This window comes from Mobula hypostoma, chromosome 25, assembly GCF_963921235.1.
Source record: "Mobula hypostoma chromosome 25, sMobHyp1.1, whole genome shotgun sequence".
NCBI lineage: Eukaryota > Metazoa > Chordata > Chondrichthyes > Myliobatiformes > Myliobatidae > Mobula > Mobula hypostoma.
In genome coordinates this window covers 410,560-436,822 of record NC_086121.1, presented here as the reverse complement: position 1 = coordinate 436,822, position 26,263 = coordinate 410,560, and the positions used below count along the sequence as shown (strand labels likewise).

General features: G+C 43.3%; 1 protein-coding gene across 1 annotated transcript in view; it reads right to left on the bottom strand.

The window, feature by feature from the left end:
• The window catches only part of cfap74 (cilia and flagella associated protein 74), a 355,344-nt gene that overhangs the window by 143,010 nt on the left and 186,071 nt on the right, over positions 1–26,263 (bottom strand). Inside the window, exons 12-14 of the mRNA XM_063032843.1 lie at positions 22,229–22,448; positions 19,650–19,811; positions 13,094–13,264 (exon numbers count right to left, since the gene is read on the bottom strand). Of these exons, the coding sequence (XP_062888913.1) occupies positions 13,094–13,264; positions 19,650–19,811; positions 22,229–22,448 (553 nt within the window). The remainder of the gene's footprint in view (positions 1–13,093; positions 13,265–19,649; positions 19,812–22,228; positions 22,449–26,263) is intronic.

The following is a 26,263-nucleotide window of genomic DNA, read 5'->3' as shown; positions in this document are numbered from 1 at the left end:
AGAAAAGGGCATTAGGACCCATACAAATTGGCACCGGTGTCGTCGCAGAGCAATGTGTGGTTAAGTGCCTTGCTCAAGGACACCCACGCTGCCTCAGCCAAGGCTCGAACTAGCGGCCAAATCACTAGACGAACACCTTAGCCATTTGGCCACGCGCCAACACTCCCAATCCTCCCAATAGAAGAGCTTACAAGTAGGATAGATAAAGAGGATGCAGTGGATGTTATATGTTTGGACTTTCAGAAGGCCTTTGACAAGGTTCCACACGAGGCTACTTACCAAGTTAAGAGCCCATGGTGTTACAGGAAAGTTACTGGCATGGTTAGACTATTGGCTGATTGGTAGGAGGCAGTGAGTGGGAATAAAAGGATCCTTTTCTGGTTTTCTGCCAGTGACTGGTGGTGTTCCGCAGGGGTCGGTGTTGGGACCGCTTCTTTTTATGCTGTATATCAATGATTTAGATGGTGGAATAGATGGCTTTGTTGCCAAGTTTGCAGATGATACTAAGATTGGTGGAGGGGCAGGTAGTGTTGCGGAAACAGGTAGGATGCAGAAGGACTTAGACAGATTAGGAGAATGGGCAAGAAAGTGGCAAATACAACATTGGAAAATGCATCGTCGTGCACTTTGGTAGTAGAAATAAATGTGCGGACTATTTTCTAAACAGGGAGAAAATCCAAAAATCTGAGATGCAGGGGGAATTGGGAGTCCTTGTGCAGAACACCCTGAAGGTTAACTTGCAGGTTGAGTTGTCGGTGAGGAAAGCAAATGCCATGTTAGCATTCATTTCAAGGGATTCAGAATACAAGAGCAAGGATGTGATGCTGAGGTTTTATAAGACACTGGAGAGGCCTCACCTTGAATATTGTGAACAGTTTTGAGCCCCTCATCTTAGAAAATATTTGCTGGCATTGGAGACGATCCACAGGAGGTTCACAAGAATTATTCCAGGAATGAAAGGGTTATCATATGAGGAATGCTTAATGGCTCTGGGTCTGTACTTGCTTGAATTCAGAAGGATGAGGAGGGATCTCATTGATGCCTTTTGAATGTTGAAAGGCCTAAACAGAGAAGATGTGGAAAGGATATTACCCATGTTGGGAGAGTTTAGGACAAGACGGCAGAGCCTCAGGATAGCCAAAGGGTGGTGAATTTGTGGAATTCATTGCCACATGCAGCTGTGGAGGCCAGGTCATTGGGTGTATTTAAGGCAGAGATTGATAGGTTCTTGATTGAACATGGCATCAAAGGTTACAGGGAGAAGGCCGGGAACTGTGGTTGAGGAGGAGAAAAAAAAGGATCAGCCATGATTGAATGGCAGAGCAGACTCGATAGGCCAGATGGCTTAATTCTGCTCCCATGTCTTATGTTCTGTGGAAAATAAATTACAGCAGGAGATAGAAAAGGCAGGTCAGAAGGGCAATGTCATGATAATTGTTGAGGATTTTAACATGGAAGTGGATTGGGAAAACCAGGCCAGTACTGGACCTCAAAAGAGAGAATTTGTAGAATACCTAAGGGATGGCTTTTTCAGAACAACTTGTTGTTCAGCCCACTGGAGGATCAGCTTACTGGATTGGGTGCTGTGCAATGATCCAGAGGTGATAAGAGAGCTTAAGGTTAAGGAACACTTAGGGAACAGTGATCACAATATGATCAAGTTAACTTTGAAATTTGAGAAGGAAAAACTAAATTCCAATGTGTGGGTATTTCAGTGGAATAAAGAAAATCACAATGGCATGAGAGGGGATCTGGCCAAAATTGCCTGGAAAGGGACACTAGCAGGAAGGACAGCAGAGCAGCAATGGCTGGAGTTTCTGTGAAAAATGAGGGAAATGCAAGCCAGATATATTCCAAATAAGAAGAAATTTTCAAAGGGAGGAAGGATACTACCATGGCTGACAAGTAAAGTCAGAGCCAAAGTAAAAGCAAAAGAGAGGGCATACAAGGAAGCCAAAGCTAGTGGGAAGATAGAGGATTGGGAAGCTTTTAAGAACTTGAAAGTCATTAGGAAGGAAAAGATGGATTATGAAAGGAAGCTGGTGACTAATATCAAAGAAGATACTAAAAGCTTTTTTAAGTATGTAAAGGGTAAAAGAGAGTCGAGGGTAGATATAGGACTAATAACAAATGACACTGGAGATATTGTAATGAGAGACACAGAGACGGCAGAGGAACTGAATGTGTATTTTGTATCAGTCTTCACAGTGGAAGACATCTGCAGTATACCAGACATTCAAGAGTGTCAGGGAGGTGAAGTATGTGCAGTGAAAATTATGACTCAGAAGGTGCACAGGAAGCTTAATGGTCTGAGGGTGGATAAATCTCCTGGACCTGATGGAATACACCCTTGGGTTCTGAAGAAGTAGCTGGAGAGATTGCAGAGGCATTAACAATAATCTTTCAAGAAACAATAGATTCTGGCATTGTACCCGAAGACTGGAAAATTGCAAATGTTACACCGCTATTTAAGAAGGTTGGGAGGCAGCAGAAAGGAAACTATAGACCTGTTAGCCTGATATTAGTGGTTGGGAAGTTGTTGGAATCGATTGTTAGGGATGACATTATGGAGTACCTGGAGGCACATGACAAGATAAGCCAAAGCCAGCATGGTTTCCTGAAAGGAAAATCCTGCTTGACAAACCTACTGCAATTTTTTGAGGAAATTACAAGCAGAGTAGACAAAGGAGATGCAGTAGATGTGGTGTATTTGGAATTTTCAGATAAGAGCCCATGGAATTACAGGGAAGTTACTAGTATGGGTGGAGCATTGGCTGATCAGCAGAGAGTAGGAATAAAGGGATCCTATTTTGCCTGGCTGCCAGTCACGAGTGGAGCTCCACAGGGGTCGGTGTTGGGACCACTGCTTTTTACGATGTACATCAATGATTTGGACTACAGGATTAATGGATTTGTGGCTAAATTTGCCGATGATGCAAAGATAGGTGGAGGAGTGGGTAGTGTTGTGGAAACAGAGAGCCTGCAGAGAGACTTAGATAGTTTAGGGGAATGGCAAAGAAGTGGCAAATGAAATACAATGTTGGAAAGTGTATGGTCATGCACTTTGGTGGAAGAAATAAACAGACAAACTATTATTTAGATAGGAAGAGAATTCAAAATGCAGAGATGCAAAGGGACTTGGGCGTCCTTATGCAGGATACCCTAAAGGTTAACTTCCAGGTTGAGTCAGTGGTGAAGATGGCGAATGCAATGTTGGCATTCATTCCTAGAGGTATAGAATATAAGAGCAGAGATGTGATGTTGAGGCTCTATAAGACACTCATGAGACCACACTTGGAGTATTGTGTGCAGTTATGGGCTCCTTATTTTAGAAAGGATATACTGACATTGGAGAGTGTTCAGAGAAGATTCCCGAGAATGATTCCAGGAATGAAAGGGTTACCATATGAGGAACGCCTGGCAGCTCTTGGGCTGTATTCCCTGGAGTTCAGCAAAATGAGTGGGGATCTCAGAAACATTTCAATTGTTAAAAGGTCTGAACAGATTAGATATAGCGAAGTTATTTCCCATGGTGGGGGAATCTAGGACAAGAGGGCATGACTTCAGGATTGAAGGATTTCTATTTAGAATAGAGATGCGGAGAAATTACTTTAGTCAGAGGGTGGTAAATCTGTGGAATTTGTTGCCACGAGCAGCTGTGGAGGCCAGGCCATTGGGTGCATTTAAGACAGAGATAAATAGGTTCTTGATTAGCCAGGGCATCAAAGGGTATAGGGAGAAGGCAGGGGAATGGTGATGACTGGAAGAATTGGATCACCCCATGATTAAATAGCAGAGCAGACTCGATGGGCCGAATGGCCTACTTCTGCTCCTAAGTCTTATGGTCTTATGGACATCAAGCAGATACTCTTTGAAGATTATTGATAATGGCTGAGGTCATTCGTCTTGTAAAGACACTGCCCAGAAGAAAGTAATGGCAAAACCGCTTCTGTAGAAAACTTTGCTATAACAATTATAGTCAAGACCATGATCATGTCATACTACATGGGAAATAATGATGATAATGAATTTATAGTGTATTTTTACGTATAGCACTGTACTGTACAGCCGCTGCAAAACAAATTTCACAACATATGCCAGTGATACTAAACCTGATTCTGATTCTGATTATGGAATCTGTCTGCACCTGTATTATCCACAAAGATGAGATGCAAAGGAAAAGGTTGTGAAATTAGCTGAACTGAGCAAATCCCCAGAGAGAAACAGGATTGCCTAAGAAGTGAGAACTGGAAGAGCGTAGAATGTACAACAGCATGAAGACACAGACTGAAATGAGATCACCAGCAGTGCAGCCACATAAACAAAATTAGCAGGAGTCAATGAAAGGCAGCCAGCTCAAGCGGGAACTATACTGGCACTGAGACACCAAGTGGATGCTGAGCTTCAGTCAACTGCTACCTGCATTCCACTGTTCAAAAACGAGAAATACACTACTTTACTGGAGTATCGCACACAAAAGCTGGAGGAACCTAGTGGGGCAGGCAGCATCTATAGAAAGGAATAAACAATCGATGTCTTGGGTTGAAACCCTTCATAACAATAATAATAACTATTTATAGAGTACTTTTCATACAGATGATGTAGTTCACAGTGCTTTACAATAGGATAAAAGTACAAATATGAAAATTAAAAAATAAAAATAAACATGAAAATAAATGGCAAAAAGATGTAGTTAAAAGCAAGGTTAAATAAATAGGTTTAGAGCTGGCTTTGAAAGTGTCAACTGAGTCTGCATCCCTTATAGCTTTAGGTATTGAATTCCACAGTTTAGGAGTATAATGCAAAAACGCTGACCTGTTAATTTTCTTTTGGGGAAGATTGTTTCAAAAGTTCAAAGGTTCATTTATTATCAAAGTATACAACTTGAATTTTTTCTTCTCCAAGTTATATACTTTGATAATAAATTTAAATTTAAGAGACCAGCAGAAGAGGTCCTGAGAGCTCGAGCAGGATGATAAAATAAAAACAACTGAGATTTACTCCAGTACCAGACCATTAAGAGCTTTAAAAACAAGTAGGAGAACTTTAAAATCAATTCTAAAAGATACAGGAAGCAAATGCAAGTAGCTAGGATGGGAGTGATATGTTTCCTCATCCTAGTTTTGGTTAAAAATTCTAGCAGTGGTGTTCTGAATGAATTGAAGTTTGTCAATAGATTGCTTTGGAGGGCCAGTAAAAAGTGCATTATTGTAATCTAGTCTTTTCGATACAAAGGTGTGAATTAGTAGGGGACCAAGACAGCTTCCTTGAGCAACACCAAAAGTATATTGTATCTCTTAGAAAATTGGTCTCTAAGACACACAAACAACTTTCTCTCAAGATATATGAACAAAACCAACTCAGGGCATGAGTGGAGAGGCCAGACCAGTTCTCAATACAATCGAGGAGAATTTGTGGTCAATGTGTTGAAGGCAGCATTTTGGACCACAGGTGAGATTTTCATTGAACCCTCTTCAGTTTGCCTACCAACCTCATGTGGGAGTGGATGATGCCATCGTCTATCTGTAGCAGAGAGCTCACTCCTACCTGGATGATGCTGGTGGCATTGTGAGAATTACATCTTTCTTTATTTCTCTAGTGCCTTTAATACAATCCAGCCACTTCTTCTGAGTGAGAAGCTCAGGCATAGGTGAAGGACAGGCATAGACAAATCCACTATCTCCTGGATTACTGACTACCTGACAGATAGACCTCAGTTTGTACGGCTGGGTAGTTCTCTGTCTGAGATGGTGATGAGTGGAACTGAAGTATCACAAGGGACTGTCTTGTCTCCGTTTCTGTTCACACTGTGCACCTCAGACTTTCAGTACAAATCTGAGTCTTGTCACTTGCAGAAGTTCTCTAATGACTCTGCAGTGGTTGGGCGTATCAGAGGTGGGCAGGAGTCAGAATACAGAGGATGGTGGACAAGTTTGTGGAGTGGTGCAGGAGGAATCACCTGCTACTGAATGTGGCCAAAACCAGAGAGATGATGATTGATCTTTGGAGGAAGAGCACTGTGACAAGTCCTGTATACACTCTGGGAGAAGAAGTTGCTGTGCTGGAGGAGTATTTGGGTGTTCACCTTGACAACAGTCTTGACTGGAAAACCAACACCAAGGCTGTTTACAAGAAGGGAATGAGCAGACTCTATTTTCTAAGGAAGCTGAGATCCTTCAATGTGTGCAACAGGATGTTGGCACACTTTTACCAGTTTGTTGTAGCCAGTGCAGTCTTCTTTCCAGCTTTATATTGGCGAAGTAGCATCGGTGCTGGTGATGCAAAAAGCCTAAATAAACTCATCAAAAAGGCTGGATCCATCCTTGGCTACAACCCAGACTCTTTTGAGGTAATGGTGGAGAGGAGTACTCCCCCCTCAGTAGGAGCCTCCAGGCTTGTCCGGATGGTCCCAATGGAAGCCTTGGATGAGGGAGGGGTCCAGGATAAGGAGCGGGGAACCCAGGAACGCTCCTCTGGGCCATACTCTTCCCAGTCGACCAGGTATTGGAGGCCCCTGCCCCGACGGTGCACAGCTAGTAGCCACCGGACGGTGTATGCTGCATGATTGTCGATGATCTGGGCGGGTGGAGGGGTTTCGGTTGGAGTACACAAGGGACTGACAGAAAGTGGTTTTAATTGAGAAACATGAAAAGTAGGGTGGATGTGCATAGATCTTAGTAGTTGGACTGCTGTGGGGTTGATGATACCTTCAACCTCGAAAGGTCCCAGGAAGTGAGGGGTGAGTTCCTTAGGCTCGTTTTTGAGATGAATGTCTTTGGATGAGAGCCACACTTTCTGCCCAGATCGATACTCAGGTGCAGGAGTCCGGTGTCGATCGGCAATCCTCTTATTGCGATCGGCTGATCTGAGCAGGGCCATGCATGTGTCCTCCAAAAACTTGCGGCACTGATCGTTATGGGCCTGAACAGACAGCACTGCAATCCCCTCTTCTTGCGCGGGGAACAGCGGGGGTTGGTACCCAAGGGAGCACTTGAAGGGAGACCTTCCGATGACAGTACTAACCAGAGAGTTGTGAGCATACTCAACCCACATGAGGTGGTCCCTCCAGGTAGACTGATTGTTCGTTGTTATACAACATAGCGTTGCCTCCAAATCCTGGATGACCTGTTTCGTCTGCCTGTTCGTCTGTGGGAGGAAACCGGATGACAGACTGACCGAGGCACCCAAGGCTTGACAGAAGGCCTTCCATACCCGTGAGACGAATTGGGGACCTCGATCGGAGACAATGTCCGTGGGAATTCCGTGGAGGCGGAAGACGTGGCGGACTTGAAGGTCTGCAGTTTCCTGAGCAGAAGGGAGTTTAGGGAGGGCTACAAAGTGCACCATCTTGGAGAACCGGTCTACTACGGTGAGTATGGTGGTGTTTCCGTGTGAAGGGGGTAGACCAGTGACGAAATCTAGGGTGGTGTGTGACCAAGGACAACCAGGGACAGGTAGGGGATGAAGTAATCCCACAGGTGGCCGATGGGAGGCTCTTCCGCGGGCACAGACGGAACATGCAGAAACATAGGAATGGGTATCTGCCTCCATGGAAGGCCACCAAAAGTGTCTTTTCAGGAGAGTCGGTGTCCGATCACTCCCAGGGTGGCAGGCGAATCGAGATGTGTGCCCCCATTGGAGAACCTGAGATCTGACGGAACCAGGCACAAAAAGGCGATTGGCGGTCCATTGCCGGGGTCAGGGTAATCCCGTTGGGCTTCCTTTACTATGGACTCAATCTCCCAAGTGAGGGTTGCCACCATACAGGGTGGTGGGAGGATAGTCTCTGGGCTGGAAGTGTCCTCCTTGGAATTGTATTGGTGGGAGAACGCGTCAGGTTTCCCGTTCTTGGACCCTGGACGGTATGTGAGAGAAAACTTGAATTGTCCAAAGAATAATGCCCAACAGGCCTGGCGGGAGTTCAAACGTTTGGCGGTCTGAATATATTCCAGGTTCTTATGATCAGTCCAAACAATTCCACCCCCTCCAGCCAGTGCCTCCACTCCTCCAATGCTAGCTTGACCGCCAGTAATTCCTGATTCCCCATGTCGTAATTCCGCTCGGCGGGGGACAGCCAGCGAGAAAAGAAGGCATAGGGATGAAGCTTCTCGTCCGGACTTGGTCATTGGGACAGGACTGCTCCCACCCCAGAGTCGGAGGGGGTAAAAGGTAAAAGAACTCTAAGGGGCCAGTGATCATAATGTTAGAATTCACCCTGCAATTTAAGAAGAAGAAGCTAAAGTCAGATGTTATCACTATTACAGTAGGGTAAATAGAATTACAGAGAGAGGAGTTGAACAAAAATGACTGGAAGGAAACACTCGCAGAGGTGATGGCACAGCAGCAATGGCTGGCATTCCTGGGAGCAGCTTGGAAGGCAAAGGACAGGTACATCCCAAGAAAGAGGTATTCTAAAGCAGTGGTCCACAACCACCGGTACCAGGCCGCAAAGCATGTGCTACTAGGCCGCGAGGAAATGACACGATTTGGCGATATGAAATGATATGAGTCAGCTGCACCTTTCCTCATTCCGTCACTCACTGTTGAACTTGAACACCTCCCCCACCCCCCGCCGTCAGCCGGTCCGCAAGAATATCGTCAATATTAAACTGGTCCACGGTGCAAAAAAGGTTGGGGACCCCTGTTCTAAAGGGAGGGATAACACAACTGTGGCTAACAAGAGAAGTCAGGGCCAACATAAGAGCCAGAGAGGGCATAAAATAGAGCAAAAATCAGTGGGAAATTGGGAAGTTAGAAGATTGGGAAGCTTTTAAAAACTAACAGAACTAAAAACTAACTAAAAAGTCAGAAAGAAGGAAAAGATCAAATATGAAAGTCAACTAGCCAATATTATTGAATGAATGAATGAATCAATGATCTTTATTGTCATTATACATAGGTACAATGAAACTCTGTTTGGCTTCCTCTCAGGCAATTAAATAAAGCGGTAGATAAAAACAAGACAGTAATAGAAAAACAGTATTAAATAGATAAATGGCAGACAATAAGTTTCAGCAGCACCAGAATATCACAGTAATGCACAGAGTGCCGTTAGTGCAAGTATTTGAGTCCTTGTGTGTGTGTGTGTGTGTGTGCTCACAGCTTGTCATTGTTCTGTGGGAGTGGTGTGATGGAGGCCACGGCTCTGGGATAGAAGCTGTTCCTCAGTCTATTTGTTCTGGCTTTTAGTGTCCTGAACCTTTTGCTGGACGGCAGCGGGTCGAACAGGGAGTGGCCGGGGTGTGTGGTGTCTCTGGTTATGCTGATTGCTTTCCTCCTGAGTCTGCTGGAATAGATGGTGTCCAGTCCTGGGAGCGCCATCCTGACAATTCGTTGGGCCGCCTTCACCACGCGATGCAGATCTTGTCGCTCAGCGGCTGTGCAGCTGGCATACCACACTGTGGTGTTGTTAGTCAGGATGGTTTCAACTGTGCTTCTGTAGAAGTTAAGCAACAGCTTTTGTGGGAGTTTGGCCTGTTTCAGCTTTCTGAGGAAGAAGAGTCTTTGTTGTGCCTTTTTTACAAGCTGCAAGGTGTTGGTGGTCCATGTCAGCCGTTTTGACAACATAACTCCAAGGAACTTTAGGTTTTCCACACTTTCCACTACCTCTCCATGTATATGGAGGGGGGTGTGTACTCTGTCCTTTGATCTCCTGAGGTCAATGATCATCTCTTTTGTTTTAGAAGTGTGAAGGACCAGGTCGTTGTCCTTACACCACTCAGTCAGATGATTCACCTCAAGCCTGTAGGCAGTTTCATCCTCGTCTGAGATCAGGCCGACCACTGTGGTATTGTCCACAAATTTAATTATGGAGTTGGAGGTGTAGATGGGGGTGCAGTCATGTGTGAAGAGTGTGTTGAGCATAGGGCTCAGCACACAGCCCTGCGGGGTGCCTATTTTTAAGATGAGGGTGGTGGAGGTGTGCTTACCAATTCTGACTTGCTGGGGTTGGTCTGTGAGAAAGTCCATGACCCATGAGCACAGGGAGGAACCAAGGCCAAGAGTGTTCATTTTGCTGACCAGTTTATTGGGGATGACTGCGTTAAATGCAGAACTGAAGTCCACAAATAACATCCTCATATAAGTGTTCGGTTCCTCTAAGTGAGTCAGAGCAATATGGAGGGCTGTTGTGATTGCATCCTCTGTGGAGCGGTTTGCCTGGTAGGCAAACTGGTGTTTGTCCAGATCAGGTGGGATTATAGCCCTAATGTGTGAGAGCACAAGTCTCTCAAAGCACTTCATGGCTATGTGTGTCAGCGCTACAGGGTGATAGTCAGTCAGGCACTTCACTGCTGACCTTTTGGGCACTGGGATGATGGTGGAGGTTTTAAGGCGTGTTGGAACAACAGCTTGTTGCAGTGAGAGGTTAAATATATTTGTAAACACCTCAGCAAGCTTCCAGTGCTCTGATATCTACTCTCACCTCGGCACATGCTTTCAGTACCCGGCCGGGCACCCCGTCTGGGCCAGCTGCCTTACTCGCATTCACTTTCCCCAGGGTGGATCTCACCTGATGTTGCTTAAGGACCCGTGTGGACTCATCGTCAGGTGGGTGGATGAGTGGAGCAGCCTCCTCCCTCTGGGCAAAGAACTCATTCAGGACATCAGGCAGTGTGGCGTCATCATCTGGCAGCAGATTATTGGTTTTGTAGTCTGTCAGCGCCTTGATGCCTTTCCACATACTGCGGGGGTTGTTGTTATCAAACTGATTTTCAATGCACAATTTGCATTTGCACTTTGCATCCCTGATGCCCCTGCGGAAATTCCCCCATGCTTCACTGTGGGCTTGTTTGTCTTCTGACCGGAAGGCTGCATCGTGCTCCTTGAGTAGTGCCATCATATTGCTGTTAATCCATGGCTTTTGATTATTAAAGAGGATACCAAAAGTTTCTTCAAATACATGAAGTGTGAAAGAGTGGTGAGAGTAGATATCAGAGCACTGGAAGATTATGCTGACGAGGTAGTAATGGGGGACAAGGAAATAACGGATGAACTGATTAAGTATCACACACAAAATGCCAGAGGAACTCAGCAGGTCAGGTAGCATCTACGGAAATGAATAGATACTCGACGTTTTGGGCTGGGACCCTTTTTCACGGCTGAGAAGAAAGGGAGAAGATATCAGAATAAAAGGGTGGGGGAGGGAAAGGAGACTAGCTGGAATGTGTGAGGTGAAGCCAGGTGGGTGGAAAAGGTCAAGGGCTGAAGAAGAAGGAATGTGATAGGAGAGGAGAGTGGACCATAGGAGAGGGGACCAGGGAGAAGTAATAGGCAGGTGAGAAGAGGTAAGAGGTCAAAAATGGGGAATGGGGGGAGGAATTTGTTTACCAGAAGAAGAAATCAATATTCATGCCATCTGGTTGGAGGCCACTCAGATGAAATATGAGATGTTGCTCTTCCTTTTTAAGGGTGGCCTCTTCATGGCACAAGAGGATGCCATGGACTGACATGTCAGAATGGGAATGGGAACTGGAATTAAAATGTTTTGCCACTTGTGGTGGGTAGTATAGAGGTGCTTGATGATGGGTTTCACCAATGTCGAGGAGGCCACAACTGGAGCACTGGACACAACAGACAACCCCAGCAGATACCTGGAAAAACTGCCTGGGGCCCTGAATGGAGGTGAGAGAGGAGGTGTTTGGGGAGGTGTGGCCCTTCGGCCACTTACAGGGATAAGTGGTCAGGAGGAAGATTAGTGAGGAGGGACGTATGTACAAGGGAATCGTGGAGGGAGTGATGCCTGAGGAAAGCAGAGTGGGGGAGGAGGGAAGTAAAGATATGTTTAGTTGTTGGATCCCCTTGGAGATGGCAGAAGTTGCAGAGGATAATGGGTTGGATGTGGAAGTTGATGGGGTGGTAGGCAAGGTCAAGAGGAACTCTATCATTATTAAGGCGGTGGGAAGATGGGGTGAGCGCAAGTGCACGTGAAGTGGAGGCGATATGGGTGAGAGCAGTATCAATAGTGCAGGGATTGAAAGCTCATTTGTTAAAGAAGGAGGACATCTCTAATGTCCTGGAATGGAAACCCATGTTCTGGGAAAAGATATGGTGGAGGTGAAGGAACTGAGAAAAAAGAATAGCATTTTTACAGGAGATAGGGTGAGAAGTCAAGATAACCATGGAATCGGTAGGTTTATAAAAGATGAGAGTTGACAGTTTGTCTCCAGAGATAAAGACAGAGAGATTGAGAAAGGGGAAGATGGTGTCGGTGATGAACCAAGTGAATTTAAGGGCAGGGTGGAAGTAAGAGGGAAAGTTGATAGAATTGAGGAGCTCAGCATGGATGCATGAAACAGCGCTAATGCAGTTGTCAATGTTTCAGAAGAAGAGTAGGGGAATATAACTGGGGAAGGGTTTGAATATGGTCTGTGCTACATAGCCAAGGAAGAGGCAGGTATATCTGGAGCCCATGCGAGTGCCCATGGCTACTCTTGAGTTTGGAGAAAGTGTGAGGAGATGAAGGAAAAATTGTTTCTCATGGATGCCTGCGAAGACTAAATATTTCAGGTTGTATACTGTATACATTCTCTAATAATAAACTACATTTGAATCATTTGATACATGCTGGGACCTGGACCCCACTTGTCTTGATTCAACCTGTACTCAACCTTTCTGATTCGATCCAGCACTTAAATCAATTGAACCCCGGGTCTTCCTTGCTCTCGGAGATGGGCTCACTGCCACGTCTTGCCTCGGTTCTGTTGCATCAAATTGCCTCCAAGTCCAAAGGGAAGTTACAGGCTACTGTTTGTGATGATCATTTATCAGAAAAAGAATAATTAACAAAGTATTTAATTGTTTTCTTTGTCTTGTTGGCCACCAGCCAGAAGTCACTGAGATTCAACAGCACCACCTTAAACCAGAAGTCTGTGGCAATGGATTCCACAGATTCACTAACCTCTGGCTAAAGAAATACTTCCTAATCTCTGTTCTAAACAGATGTCCTTGTCTTCTGACACTGTGCCCTCTGACCCTGGACTCATCTACTATAGAAAATATCCATTCCACATCCACACTGTCTATGCCTATAAATATTTGAAAGGTTTCAATGAGATAATTGCATTAATATTTACATTGATTCTGTAACACTGACCTTGAAGTGAATAACAGCTGGCTTACTATAGAAAGGACAACCCTTGAATTCGTGGCCAGCTGCCACCTGTTTGTGAATGATCCAGCTTCTTTGTTTATCTAGTTGTCGTGTGCGGATTTCTTGTTCCATTTTACTTGTCCCTGCTCCAAGGTGTTTGTCCATAGGTTCATCCTTAACATTACACATAAAATAAATCACTAAATTGTAACAACATCCTGAAAAAAATCAGGCTGTATATTCAGCACACTTCAGGCAACTCAGGATGTTTTAATTAATCCAGATTCAGTTAACGTTAAGGCAACACATACAAAATGCTGGTGAACGCAGCAGGCCAGGCAGCATCTATAGGAAGAGGTACAGTCGACGATTTGGGCCGAGACCCTTCGTCAGGACTAACTGAAAGAAGAGATAGCAAGAAAGAAGAGGTAGAAAGAAGAAAAACGTTCACCAGTATTTTGTGTGTGTTGCCTGAATTTCCAGCATCTGCAGATTCCCTCATGTTCAGTTAATATTAGCATATTTTCTCTAATGATCAAGAGAACCACTGTGAAAGAAATATAATATATATAGAACATAGAATATTACAGCATAGTACAGGCCCCTTGGCCCACAATGTTGTGCCGACCTTTTAACCTACTCTAAGATCAATCTAACCTTTCCTTCTCACATAGCCCTCCATATTTCTATCATTCATGTGTCTATCTAAGAACCTCTTACAGGGCTCTAATGTATCTGACTCTACCCTGCCCCTGACAATGCATTCCAGGTACCCACCACAGGTCAGCTCAATCTTATTGAATCTTCTTCCACAGGAATTCTTTGAAAAAATAACAAGCATGGTTAAAGCAGTGACTGATTGGCAGGAGGCAAAGAGTGGGAATAAAGGGAGCCTTTTCTGGCTGGCTGCCGGTGACTAGTGATGTTCCACAGGGGTCTCTGTTCAGACCAATTCTTTTTACAGTACATTATATGTCAATGATTTGGATGATGGAATGAATGGGTTTGTTGCAAAGTTTGCGAATGATATGAAGATAGGTGGAGGGGCAGGTAGTTCTGAGGAAGTAGAAGGGCTCCAGATGGATTTAGACAGATTAGGAGAATGGGCAAAGAATGGCAGATGGAATACAGTGTTGGGAAGTGTATGGTCATGAACTCTAGTGGAAGAAATGAAAGGGTTGACTATTTCCTAAGTGGAAAGAAGATTCAAAAAACTGAGACACAAAGGAACTTGGGAATCCTTGCAACACACACAAAATGCTGAAGGAACTCAGCAGGCCGGGCAGCATCTATGGAAATGAGTACAGTCAATGTTTTGGGTCAAAGGATTCCCTACAGGTGAATTTGCAGGTTGAGTCCATGTTGAGGAAGGCAAATGCAATGTTAGCATTCATTTCAAGAGGACTAGGATATAAAAGCAAGGATGTAATGTTGAGACTTTAGGCCTCACTTGGAGTATTGTGAGCAGGTTTGGGCCCCTTATCTTAGAAGGGGTGTGTTGACATTGGAGAGGGTTCAAAGGAGTTTCATGAAACTGATTCCCGGAATGTGATATGAGGAGGATTTTATGGTTCTGGGATTGTACTCGCTGGAATTCCTTATTCCTACAAACCTACCTCCAACTTACCTATCACTTCGTCCTTTTGTCACGGACCCTTTCCCAGCTTCCTTTAACCCTGTCCCACTCACTCCATCCCTTGACCAGGCCCAGCCCACATGACAGAAGACCTTCCAGCAACCATCAATCAATCTGTCTCAAACCATGTCCCGTCCCTTGCTCTGCAGACATGGGGCGATATGATAGCAGAGCAGCTAGCGTGATGTTATTACAGCTTGGGACATCAAAAATTGTTCAGTTCCAGTGTCTGTAAGAAAGTTTGTAAATTCTTCCTGTGATCCATTTGGGTTTCTTCCATGTGCTCTGGTTCCCTCTCATAGTTCAAAGATGTACCAGTTAGTAGGTTGTTTGGTCATTGTAAATTGTCCTGTGATTAGGCTAAGGTTAAATTGGCAGGTTGTGGGCAGTGCAGTGCCATGCTGCATCTTTGAATAAAATAAATCAACAATAAACATCAGGATGCAGACTTGAACCCCCATGAATGGGTTATGCACTAGCAAAGGAAAGACCTTCTTGTTGTGAAGCCAATCAATGAGCTTGAGTCCACCTCCTTTCTAATCTGCACAACCACGGCACTATAAAGTCCTTTTGTATTATTAATGGATTTCATTGTGGAACTCATTGCTACAGACAACAGTGGTGGCCAGACCATTGGGTACATTTAAAGCCGAGGTTGATAGGTTTTTGATTAGTTAGGGGGTCAAAGATTAAGGGGAGAAGGCAGGAGAATGGGGTTGAGTGGGATAATAAATTAGCCATTATGGAACGGCAGAGTAGACTCGATGGGCTGAATGGTCTAATTTTGCTCTTATATCTTATAAGACCATAAGGAAAAGGAGCAGAATTATGCCATTCGATTGAGTCTGCTTGCCATTTCACCAAGGCTGATCTAATCTTCCTCTGCTCCCCATTTCCCTTCATGCCCTGACCAATCAAGAATCTATCAACCTGTACCTGAAATATACATAAAGAATGGCCTCCACAGCTGTCTGTGGCAAAGAATTCCACAAATTCACCACTCCAGCTGAAGAAATTCCTCCTCCTCTCCATTCTAAAAGGACACTCCTCTATTCTGAGGCTGTGTCCTTTGGTCTTAGACTCTCCCACCATAGGAAACACCCTTTCCACATCCAATTTATCAAGGCCTTTCATCATTCGATAGGTTTCAAGAAGATCACCCTTCTCTCTTCTGAATTCTATTGAATACAGGCCCATAGGCCATCGAATGCTCTTCATTTGAAAAGCCATTCAATCCTGGGATTATTTCTGTGAACCTTCTTTGAACCCTCTTTAGTTTCATTCAGCACATCCATTGTAAGATAAGGGGCCCAAAACTTCCCACAGCACTCCAAATGATGCCTCACCAGTGCTCTATAAGGTCACAATATTACATCCTTGTTTTTATATTCTAGTCCTCTTGAAAGGAATGCTAACATTGCATTTGCCTTCCTCAACACGGACTCAACCTGCAAATTAATCTTTAGGGAATCCTGCTTAAAGACTTCCAAGTCCCAATGCACATAAGTTTTTTGTATTTTTTCTCCATTTAGAAAATAGTGAACTCTTTCATTTCTTCTACCAAAGTGCATGACCATACACTTCCTGACACTGTATTCCATCTGCCACTTCTTTGCCCATTCTCCCAATCTGTCTAAGTACTATGAACACAAACAAGAGAAAATCTTGCTGGAAATCCTCTTCTGCTGTTGTGGTGAGCATGGCTTCCTCTACTGTCGCAATTAGGCCACACTCAAGTTGGAGGAACAACATCTTATATTTTGTCTGGGTAGTCTCCAACCTGATGGTATGAACTTTGATTTCTCAAACTCCCGGTAATGCCCCCCACCTTCTATATTCCTCATCTCCTTTTCTCTCGCTCACCTTATCTCCCTTCCTGCCCATCGCCTTCCTCTGGTGTTCCTCCCCCTCTTTCTTCAGTCCTTTCCTATTCGATTCCCCCTTCTCCAGCCCTGTATCTCTTTCACCATTCAACTTCCCAGCTCTTTATTTCACCCCACCTTCTTCCCAGTTTTACCTATCACCTTGTGTTATTTCCTCCCTGCCCTTCTAACTCTGACTCCTCATCTTTTTTTCTTCAGTCCTGCTGAAGGGTCTCAGCCAAAACATCGCCTGTACTCTTTTCCATAGATGCTGCCTGGCCTGCTGAGTACCTCCAGCATTTTGTGTGTATTGTTAAGTACTTCTGAAGCCTCGCTACTTCCTTAAAACTAACTGCCCCTCCACCTATTTTCATATCCTTTGCAAACTTTGCAACAAAGCCATCAATTCCATCATCCAAATCATTAACATATAACAGAAAAAAAAAGGTCCCAACACAGAATCCTGTGGAACACCAATAGACACTGGCAGATAACCAGAAAAGGCTCCCTTTATTCCTACTCTTTGTCACCTGCCAATCAGCCACTGTTATATCCATGCTAGAATCTTTCTATCTTTCTAACTGGCCTATAGTTCTGGCCCTTTCCCTTCTTGAAGAGTGGAGTGACATTTGCAATTTTGCAGTCTTCTGGAACCATTCCAGAATCTAGTGATTTTTGAAAGATAGTTACTAAAGCCTCCACAATATCTTCAGCCACATCTTTCAAAACCCTGGGGTGTACACCATCTTGTCCAGGTGACATGTACCTTCAGACCTTTTCTCTGTAGTAATGGTAAATTCACACATTTCATGACCCCTGATATCTGGAACTTCCACTATACTGTTAGTGTCTTCTACAGTGAAGACTAATGCAAAATATTTATTCAATTCATCCACCATTTCCTTATCCCCCATTACCTCCTCTCCAGCACCGTTTCTAGCAGTCCGATATCCACTCTCACTTCTCTTTTACACTTTATGTATCTGAAGAAATATTTGGTATCCTCTTTAATATTATTGGCTAGCTTACTTTCATATTTCATCATTACCTTCTTAATGAATTCTGTTGGTTTTTAGAAGCTTCCTAATCCTCCAACTTCCCACAGATTTTTGCTTTATTATATGTCCTCTCTTTGGCTTTTATGTTGGCTTTGACTTTTCTTGTTAGCCATGGTTGTGTCATCATGCCTTCAGAATACTTGTTCCTTTGGGATTTATATATCCTGTGCCTTCCAAATTGTTTCCTGAAATTCCACCCATTGCTGCTTTGCTGTCATCCCTACCAGTGTTCTTTTCCAATTGATTCTGGCCAACTCCTCTCTCATGCCTCTGTAGTTCCCTTTACTCCACTGTAATATTGATACATCTGACTTTAGCTTCTCTTTTTCAAAGTTCAGGGCAACTTCTATCATATTATGATCACTTGCCCCTAAGGGTGCGTTTATTTTAAGCTCTCTAATCAATTTTGATTCATTGCACAAGACCCAATTGAGAATAGCTGATCCGCTAGTGGGCTCAACCATGAGCTGCTCTAAAAAGCCATCCTGTAGGCATTCTAGAAATTCTCCCTCTTGGAATCCAGCACCAACCTGATTTTCCCAATCTAACTGCATATTGAAATCCCCCATGACTATTGTAACATTGCCCTTTTGGCAAGCATTTTCTATCTTCCAATGTAATTTGTAGACCACGTCCTCATTATTGTTTGGGGGTCTGTGTACAACTCCCATCAGGGTCTTTTCATCCTTACATTTCCTTAACCTCATCTACAATGATTCAACACCTTCAGAACCTATGTCACCTTTTTCTAATGATTTGATTTCATTTTTACCGACAGTGCAACACCGCTCCCTATGCCTTCCTATCCATCCTATCGATACAATATGTATTCTTGGACATTAAGCTCCCAGCTATAATCTTCTTTCAGCTATGATTCAGTGGTGGCTACAGCATCATACATGCCAATCTGCAAATGTGCTATGTTCATTCTACCTTATTCCATATACTGTGCCCATTAAAATATAACACCTTCAGTCCTGTATTCACCCTTTTTAATTTTGTCCATCTTTTACATTGCAACTTATCCTGTCGACTGCAATTTTGCTCTATCCACAGCCTCTCTTCACTACACATTGCCTCTGTTTGTAAACTAGCTAACTCATCTTCATACGCCTTTCCTACTATACGTCTCTCATTGAAATATACGCAGCTCAGGGCACTAGTTACTTCATGGTCAACCATTTGATTCTTAATTTTGTCTGATGTCTTACCAACATTTTCCTTCACACCCTCTCTACTAACTGTTCTGGTTCCCATCCCCCTACAACGCTAGTTTAAACCCCACTGTGCAGCATTAATAAACCTTTCCACTAGGATTTTAGTCCCCTCCAGTTCAGGTGCAAACTGGTCCTTCTGTATAGCTCTTACCTTCCCTGGAAGAGAGCCCAATGATCCAAGAACCTTATGCCCTTAGTCACATATTAAACTGTATAATCTTCCTAGTTCTCACCTCACTAGCACATGGCACAGGTAGCAGTCCTGAGATCATAACCCTGGAGGTCCTGCCCTTTAACTTAGAACCTAACTCTCTGAACTCCCTATGCAGAACCTCGTCACTCTTCTTACCCAGGTCATTGGTACCTACATGGACCATGACCTCTGGTGTTCACCCTCCTACTTATGAATGCTGAGGACTTGACCTGAGATGTCCCATGGCCTGGCACCTGGGATGCAAAATACCATCCGAGAATCTCATTCTTGCCTACAGAACCTCCTGTCCATTCCTCTAACAAATCTCCTACCACCAGAACGTGTCCTTTCTCCCCCACTCTCTTCTGAGTCCCAAGAGCTGGATTCAGTCCCAGAGACCTGACCATTGTGACTTTCCTCTATTAAGTCAACTCCCCACCCTCCCCCCCAACAGTATCCAAAGTGATATACCTGTCGTTGTTACGGTTTATGTTCTTTTTCTGAGTCGTACTTTCCCATTCCTCTCTGTGCTCTACTCAATGATTGGGAAAATATTATACAATTGCTTATCAATTAAATATTTTTGTTTATACCTGGCATGGCTTCTGCTCATAATCCCAAAGACCAGAAAATTCAGGCTGATTCAGACTTTCTTCATCCTCATCATTTTTAACGTCTGGCACCTGATGATCTTGGCTCTTTCCCATGACTGTTTCTTCCTCTGAATCCGATGAGAGGACTTGATATTCTTGTTGCTTATAAAAGAAAACAAACTTATGCAATTTTTCTTGTGTATCTAAAGGGATTGATCACAATGTAGTTTCATTGTTATGCTCCCATATATTGGCATGTTAGGAATGCCAATGCAGTTGTGTAAGAAGGAAAATGAAGTAAGACAATAGTGTAGATCCCTAGACACAAGACACAATTCTGCAGGTGCTGGAAATCCAGAGCAACACACACAAAATATTGGAGGAACTCAACAGGTCAGACAGCATCCATGTAGAACAGTGGTCCCCAACCAGGCCGCGGACTGATACTGAGCCGCGAAGCATGCAGGGGTGCAGAGGTAGCTGCAGCGCACCCAGCACATCTTTAAGAAAAAAGACAAAATAAACAAGCTAATACGTGCCTGGCATGTAAATGTCGGCCCAGATCAGAGGCGATTGCCAATTTCATTTGCTCTATGCAATGTTCATTCCTCTTTCCAGGGTGCTGGAGCCTTTAGCTGTTCCATTGTTTGGTCAATTTAAATTCCAGCCCAGGCAGGCTGAAAAGACAGGGCTGTCAGGATCCAGGTGACATGTTGAATCTACACAAACTTCTAATAAAGCACAGGTGCTGTCGTGCTTTCTTCGTATTGACAGTTATGTGCTGGTCCCAGGACAGATCCTGTGGCACTATTCAGAGACAGAAACGTCGATCCTTAATGCAGAAGAATTTAAAGTTATTGACCCTCTCCACCTCAGTTCCTCTAATGAAGACTGGCTTCTGGGCGACACCTAATTAATTAGCTTGTTTATGCCGGCTACCGCTACACCCCTGCATGCTTCGCTGCTCGGTATCGGTCCGCGGCCCGGAGGTTGGGGACCACTGACGTAGAAGAATAAACAGTCCATAATTTGGGCTAAAACCCTTCATCGGGGCAAATAATGGCCTGAAATGTTGACTGTTTATTCATTTTCAAAGATGCTACCTGACCTGCTGAGTTTCAGTGGCATTTTGTGGATTTCCAGCAAATGCAGAATGTCTTGTGTTTATGATGTTTCTTGGTGCCCTTTTCCCTAACCCCATTCCTTCACTCCAACCTGCTGCTCTTTGCTTCCATTTATTTATCTGCACTTTTGTTTCATTAGGCAGTTCTTTCATTGCCTGCCAAGCCTTGGGCATCTGCAGCCTGTGTTCTCTCAGACTCCCACAGCTTGCTCCAGAAGTATTACCGCAGTGATAATTACAGTGGTAAAGTCACAAAAGTTTCGTCTGAATAGCTCACGTCATTAACTAAATAACTTGATATAAAAAAAGTTTCAACTGATTAATTACACCAACAGCTACAGAATTAGTGACAGATTTGGACATGAGGATTTTGCTCTTTTTACAGCAGAAAAACACATTACGCGTAATGCTATAGTTTGGCTATAGGTCGATGGAACCAGGCAGTTTATGTAGGTGTAGGTGTAGCATGGACTTGATGGGCCAAAGGGTCTGTTTCTGTGCTGTACTTTTCTATGACTCTATGATACTATACATGTTCAGCAAGTTACTACCACTGTTGGCTTTAGATTTTTTGCCCCATCTTGTAATTAGAAGGGTTGATATAATCATGATATACTGCAAAGTCATTCAATGAAGTAAGTATATAATATGCACCAGGCGTCTTGTATTCCACTGGACCCTGACACTGATCTGTCAAGGACCGTGTAGTGGCTACCTGTGCTTCAGACTTCCAGGTTAAACAAAGTCATACATAGGTGTTCTCCACTAAGGGAATAACCTAGGAGAATATCATGCTCGACTCGAGTGCTCACTTTACTATAATATGGAAGTTCAGCAATAAGAATACATATTCTCATTACATCTTAGGTATTATTCAAACCTTACAAAGAGCAATCTTTTTTCACAAACTTTGATATCCAGATCATAATATTAAGACAAACTTTTTATATTCAGCACTTAAATGAACATAGAACATTACATCACAGTACAGGCATATCAGCCTGCAATGTTGTGTTGACCTTTTAACATACTCTAAGGACAATCTAGCTCTTCCCTCCCACATTGACCTATATTTTTCTATTATCCATGTGCCTATCTAAGAGTCTCTTTCATGTCCCTAATGTATCTCTCTACCACTACCCCTCGCAGGACATTCTACACATCTCCCTTATACTTTTCTCAAATCATTTTAAAATTATTCACCTTCATATTAGCCATTTCTGCCTTGGGAAAAAGTCTCTGGCTCTCTCCTTGATTTATGTCTCTTACCATTTTTTAAATCTCTATCAAGTCACCTCTCATCTTCCTTCAGTCCAAAGAATAAAGCCCTATCTGTTAATATTTGCTAAATGTGTTTTTCTAAATAAGATTTGCTACATCCAACTTTGTAAATAGTGACATAGCTATATATACTTAATATAGTATGATTAACTACCAACTTAATCATTTTACTTACTTCATCAATACCAATAGATTCCTTATCTTCAGAGATATTCCCCAGGTATTTGTACAATTGTTTTCTATGTTTCTCTGTCCCTGAAACATTATTTAGTGTTTTAGATGTTTTGGGGAATAATCCTGGATTGATTTGTTTCTTCTTTTCCATATTATTTTCTTCTCTAAGGATCTTAGCCATAATTTCTGCTTTTGCAGTCTTCTGCTTCTCTGTAAATTCCCTGTCAAAGTATCACAAAGATATGACAAATCAGTGGAGTAAAGAATACCCACAATGAAACACATTACTTCACCTAACTACAAAACCATAAGACATAGGAGCAGATTTCGGCTATTCGGCCCAACAAGTCTGCTCTGCCATTCCGTCACGGCTGATTTATTATCCCTGTCAACCCCATTCTCCTGCCTTCTCCCCGTTACCTTTGATGACCTGACTCCAAAGGATGAAACTATTGACATGTAAAACAGCATAAAAGACATGATTCTACTGCAGTTCCAGCTGCAATAAATAAGAATTATAATAAAAATAACTTATTTATAGAGGACGGTTCACACAGAAGATGTAGTTTAGAGTGCTTTACAGTGGGATAAGGTACAAACATGAAAATAAAATAAAAATAAAAATAATTACAAAAATAAAAAAACAAGGATGTTAATTAAAAGCAAGGTTAAATAAATAGGTTTTGAGCTGCATTTGAAAATGTCCAGCATCTGCAGATTTCCTCGTGTTTGCGGATTTGAAAATGTCAATCGAGTCTGCATCCACAGTTTAGGGGGATAGTTCAAAAAAGCTGACGTGTCAGTTATCATTTGAGGGAGATTATTTAGATTTAAGAGACCAGTGAAAAAAGGCCTGAGAGCTCTTCTTCTCATTGTTACCATCAGGAAGGAGGTACAGATGTCTGAAGGCACACACTGATCGATTCAAGAACAGCTTCTTCCCCTCTGTCATCCGATTGCTAAATGGACAGTGAACCCATGAACGCTACTCCAATTTTTTCACATATAATTTCTGCTTTTGCACTATTTTTAATTTAACTATTTAATTCAATGTATTGCAGCCACTAAGTTAAATTTCACAACCTGTGCCAGCAATACCAAACTTGATTCTGATTCTTTTTTTATTAGTTGGAAGTTATTTTATTTTATTTTTTCATTAGTTGGATTTGTGCATACTATTAATACTCAGTTCAGCCAGTGGAAAAACTATTTTTAGTACAAATACACAGAGACTATAAGCATGCTAGCATTGTTCATATGTGTGACTCCAAATGTGGATTATTTCAAAGGCAGTTGGAACTGATTGCATGGAATAGGTATTAAGAGCTGGTGTATGATCTATTTATAAAAGTTCATGTTTGTTAATATTAGTTTAATTAATTTCACAAGAAATTAGTAAATTTATAAAACAGAAATTATTGTTAGACGGTGAAAAGACAGAGATTTTATCAGTTAACACATAAAATTCTAATCTTTGCAAATGTAAAGTTTAACATTCTAAAGCAAGGAGAACTACTGCAGAGATGAACAAGAGATATAGTTCAATCGTCAGACCATCAGACCACCGAACTATTAGACCACCAGGCCATCAGACCATCAGACCATCAGACCACCAGACCATAGGACCATAAGTTAGAAAGACCATACAGTACCGTGCAAAAATCTAAGGTGTGTAAGCAAGTTTGTAAATCTAGTGGAAGTAAAGGATCACACATTAAAGTTGCTGGTGAACGCAGCAGGCCAGGCAGCATCTCTAGGAAGAGGTACAGTTGACGTTTTGGGCCAAGACCCAAAACGTCGACTGTACCTCTTCCTAGAGATGCTGCCTGGCCTGCTGTGTTCACCAGCAACTTTTATGTGTGTTGCTTGAAATTCCAGTATCTGCACATTTCCTCGTGTTTGTAGAAGTAAAGAATGTTGGGAATGGCGAGGGTGTAATGCCGTGGGTGGGGTGTGGGACAGGTGGTAGAGAAGGAGTGCCAGGTGTGAGAGGTGGCATGGGTGGCAAGGTCGTTTGATTACAAACAATTGGTTATCACAGAATATCTCTCTGGTGCTTTCCACTCCCTCCCCTTTCCCTTCCACTCTTCCAGACCATGATGCTCCTCTCTCTGTCCACTTCCCACTCGCAGTCCACAATAGAGACCCATAACAGAATCAGATTTATCATCACTCACATATGTCATAAAATTTGTTTTATTTTGCAGCAATACAATGCAATACATAAAATTACTATAGTACTATGCAAAAGTCTTAGGCACCCTAGCTATATATATGTGCCAAAGGTTTTTGCACAGTACTGTAGAACCATAAAACCATAAGACATAGGAGCAGAACTAGGACATTTGGCTCATCAGGTCTGCTTTGACATTCAGTCATGGCTCATCTTTTTTCCCCCTCCTCAGCCCCACTCCCTGGCCTCCTCGCTGTAACCTTTGATGCCATGGCTAATCAAGAACCAATCAATCTCTGCCTTACATACACCCAACGACCCGGCCTCCACACCTGACTGTAATAACAAATTCCCCACCATTTGGCCCATCGAGTCAGCTTAGCTAATCCAACATGTTTTATTCATTATCCCTCTCAATCCCATTCTCCTTCTTCTCCCTGTAACCTTTGATGCCCTTACTAATCAAGAATCTATCAACCCCCACTTTAACTAAACCCAATGACTTGACTTCCACAGCTGTCTATAAAAAAGAATTTCACAGATTCACCACCCTTACTGACATTGAACGCAAGGTTGTTGCTGTGACGCCACTCAACCAACTGATATATCTTGCTCCTATATGCCTTCTCATCACCATCAACAGTTGTGTGGTCAGCAAAATTATGGAGAGTATTAAAGCTGTGCCTAGCCACACAGTCATGGGTGTGCAGAGAGTAGAGCAGTGGGCTAAGCACAAATCCTTGAGGTGAGCCAGTGCCAGTGAGTTGGAGATGCTATTTCCCATCGGCAAAGACTATAGTCTTCCGGTGAGGAAGTCAAGGATCCAGTTATAGAGGGAGGTACAAAGGTCCAGGTCTTGGAGTGTTTAGATCAGAACTGTAGGAGTTATTGTATTAAATCCTGACCTGTAGTTAATAAGCAGCAACATGATGTAGGTTGTGGTGATAGACAAATTGCATTGGGCCCAGGTCCTTGATGAGACAGCAGTTAATTCTAGCCATAACCAACCTCTCAAAGTGCTTCATCACAGAAGAAATCAGTGCTACTAGAAATAGCAGTTAAGGCTTTTGGGCACTGTTATGATTGTTGCCCTTTTGAAGCAGGTGGGAACTTCTGACTGTAGCAATGATAGATTGAAAATGTGTTTCAACACAGCTGCCAGTTGGTTGGCACAGGTTTTCAGAGCCCAACTAGGTATACCATTGGGGCCTGTCGCCTTGCAAGGGTTCACCCTCTTGAAAGATATTCTGACATTGGTCTCCAAGACAAAGATGGAACATAGAGATATAGAAAACCTACAGCACAATACAGGACCTTCGGCCCACAAAGCTGTGCCGAACATGTCCTTACTTGAGAAATTACCTAGGGTTACCCATAGCCCTCTATTTTTCTGAGCTCCATATACCTGTCCAGGAGTCTCTTAAAAGACCCTATTGTATCTGCCTCCACCACTGTCACCGACAGCCCATTTTGCGCACTCACCACTCTCTGTGTAAAAAACGTACCCCTGATATCTCCTCTGTACCTACTTCCAAGCACCTTTAAACTGTGTCTTCTTGTGCTAGCCATTTCAGCCCTGGGAAAAAGCCTCTGACTATCCACACGATCAATGCTTCTCATCATCTTATACACCTCTATCAGGTCGCCTCTCATCCTCCATCACTCCAAGGAGAAAAGGCCGAGTTCACTCAACCTATTCTTGTAAGGCATGCTCCCCATTCCAGGCAACATCCTTGTAAATCTCCTCTACACCCTTTCTATGGTTTTCATATCCTTCCCATAGTGAGGCGACCGGAACTGAGCATGGTACTCCAAGTGGGGTCTGACCAGGGTCCTATATAGCTGCAATATTACCTCTCGACT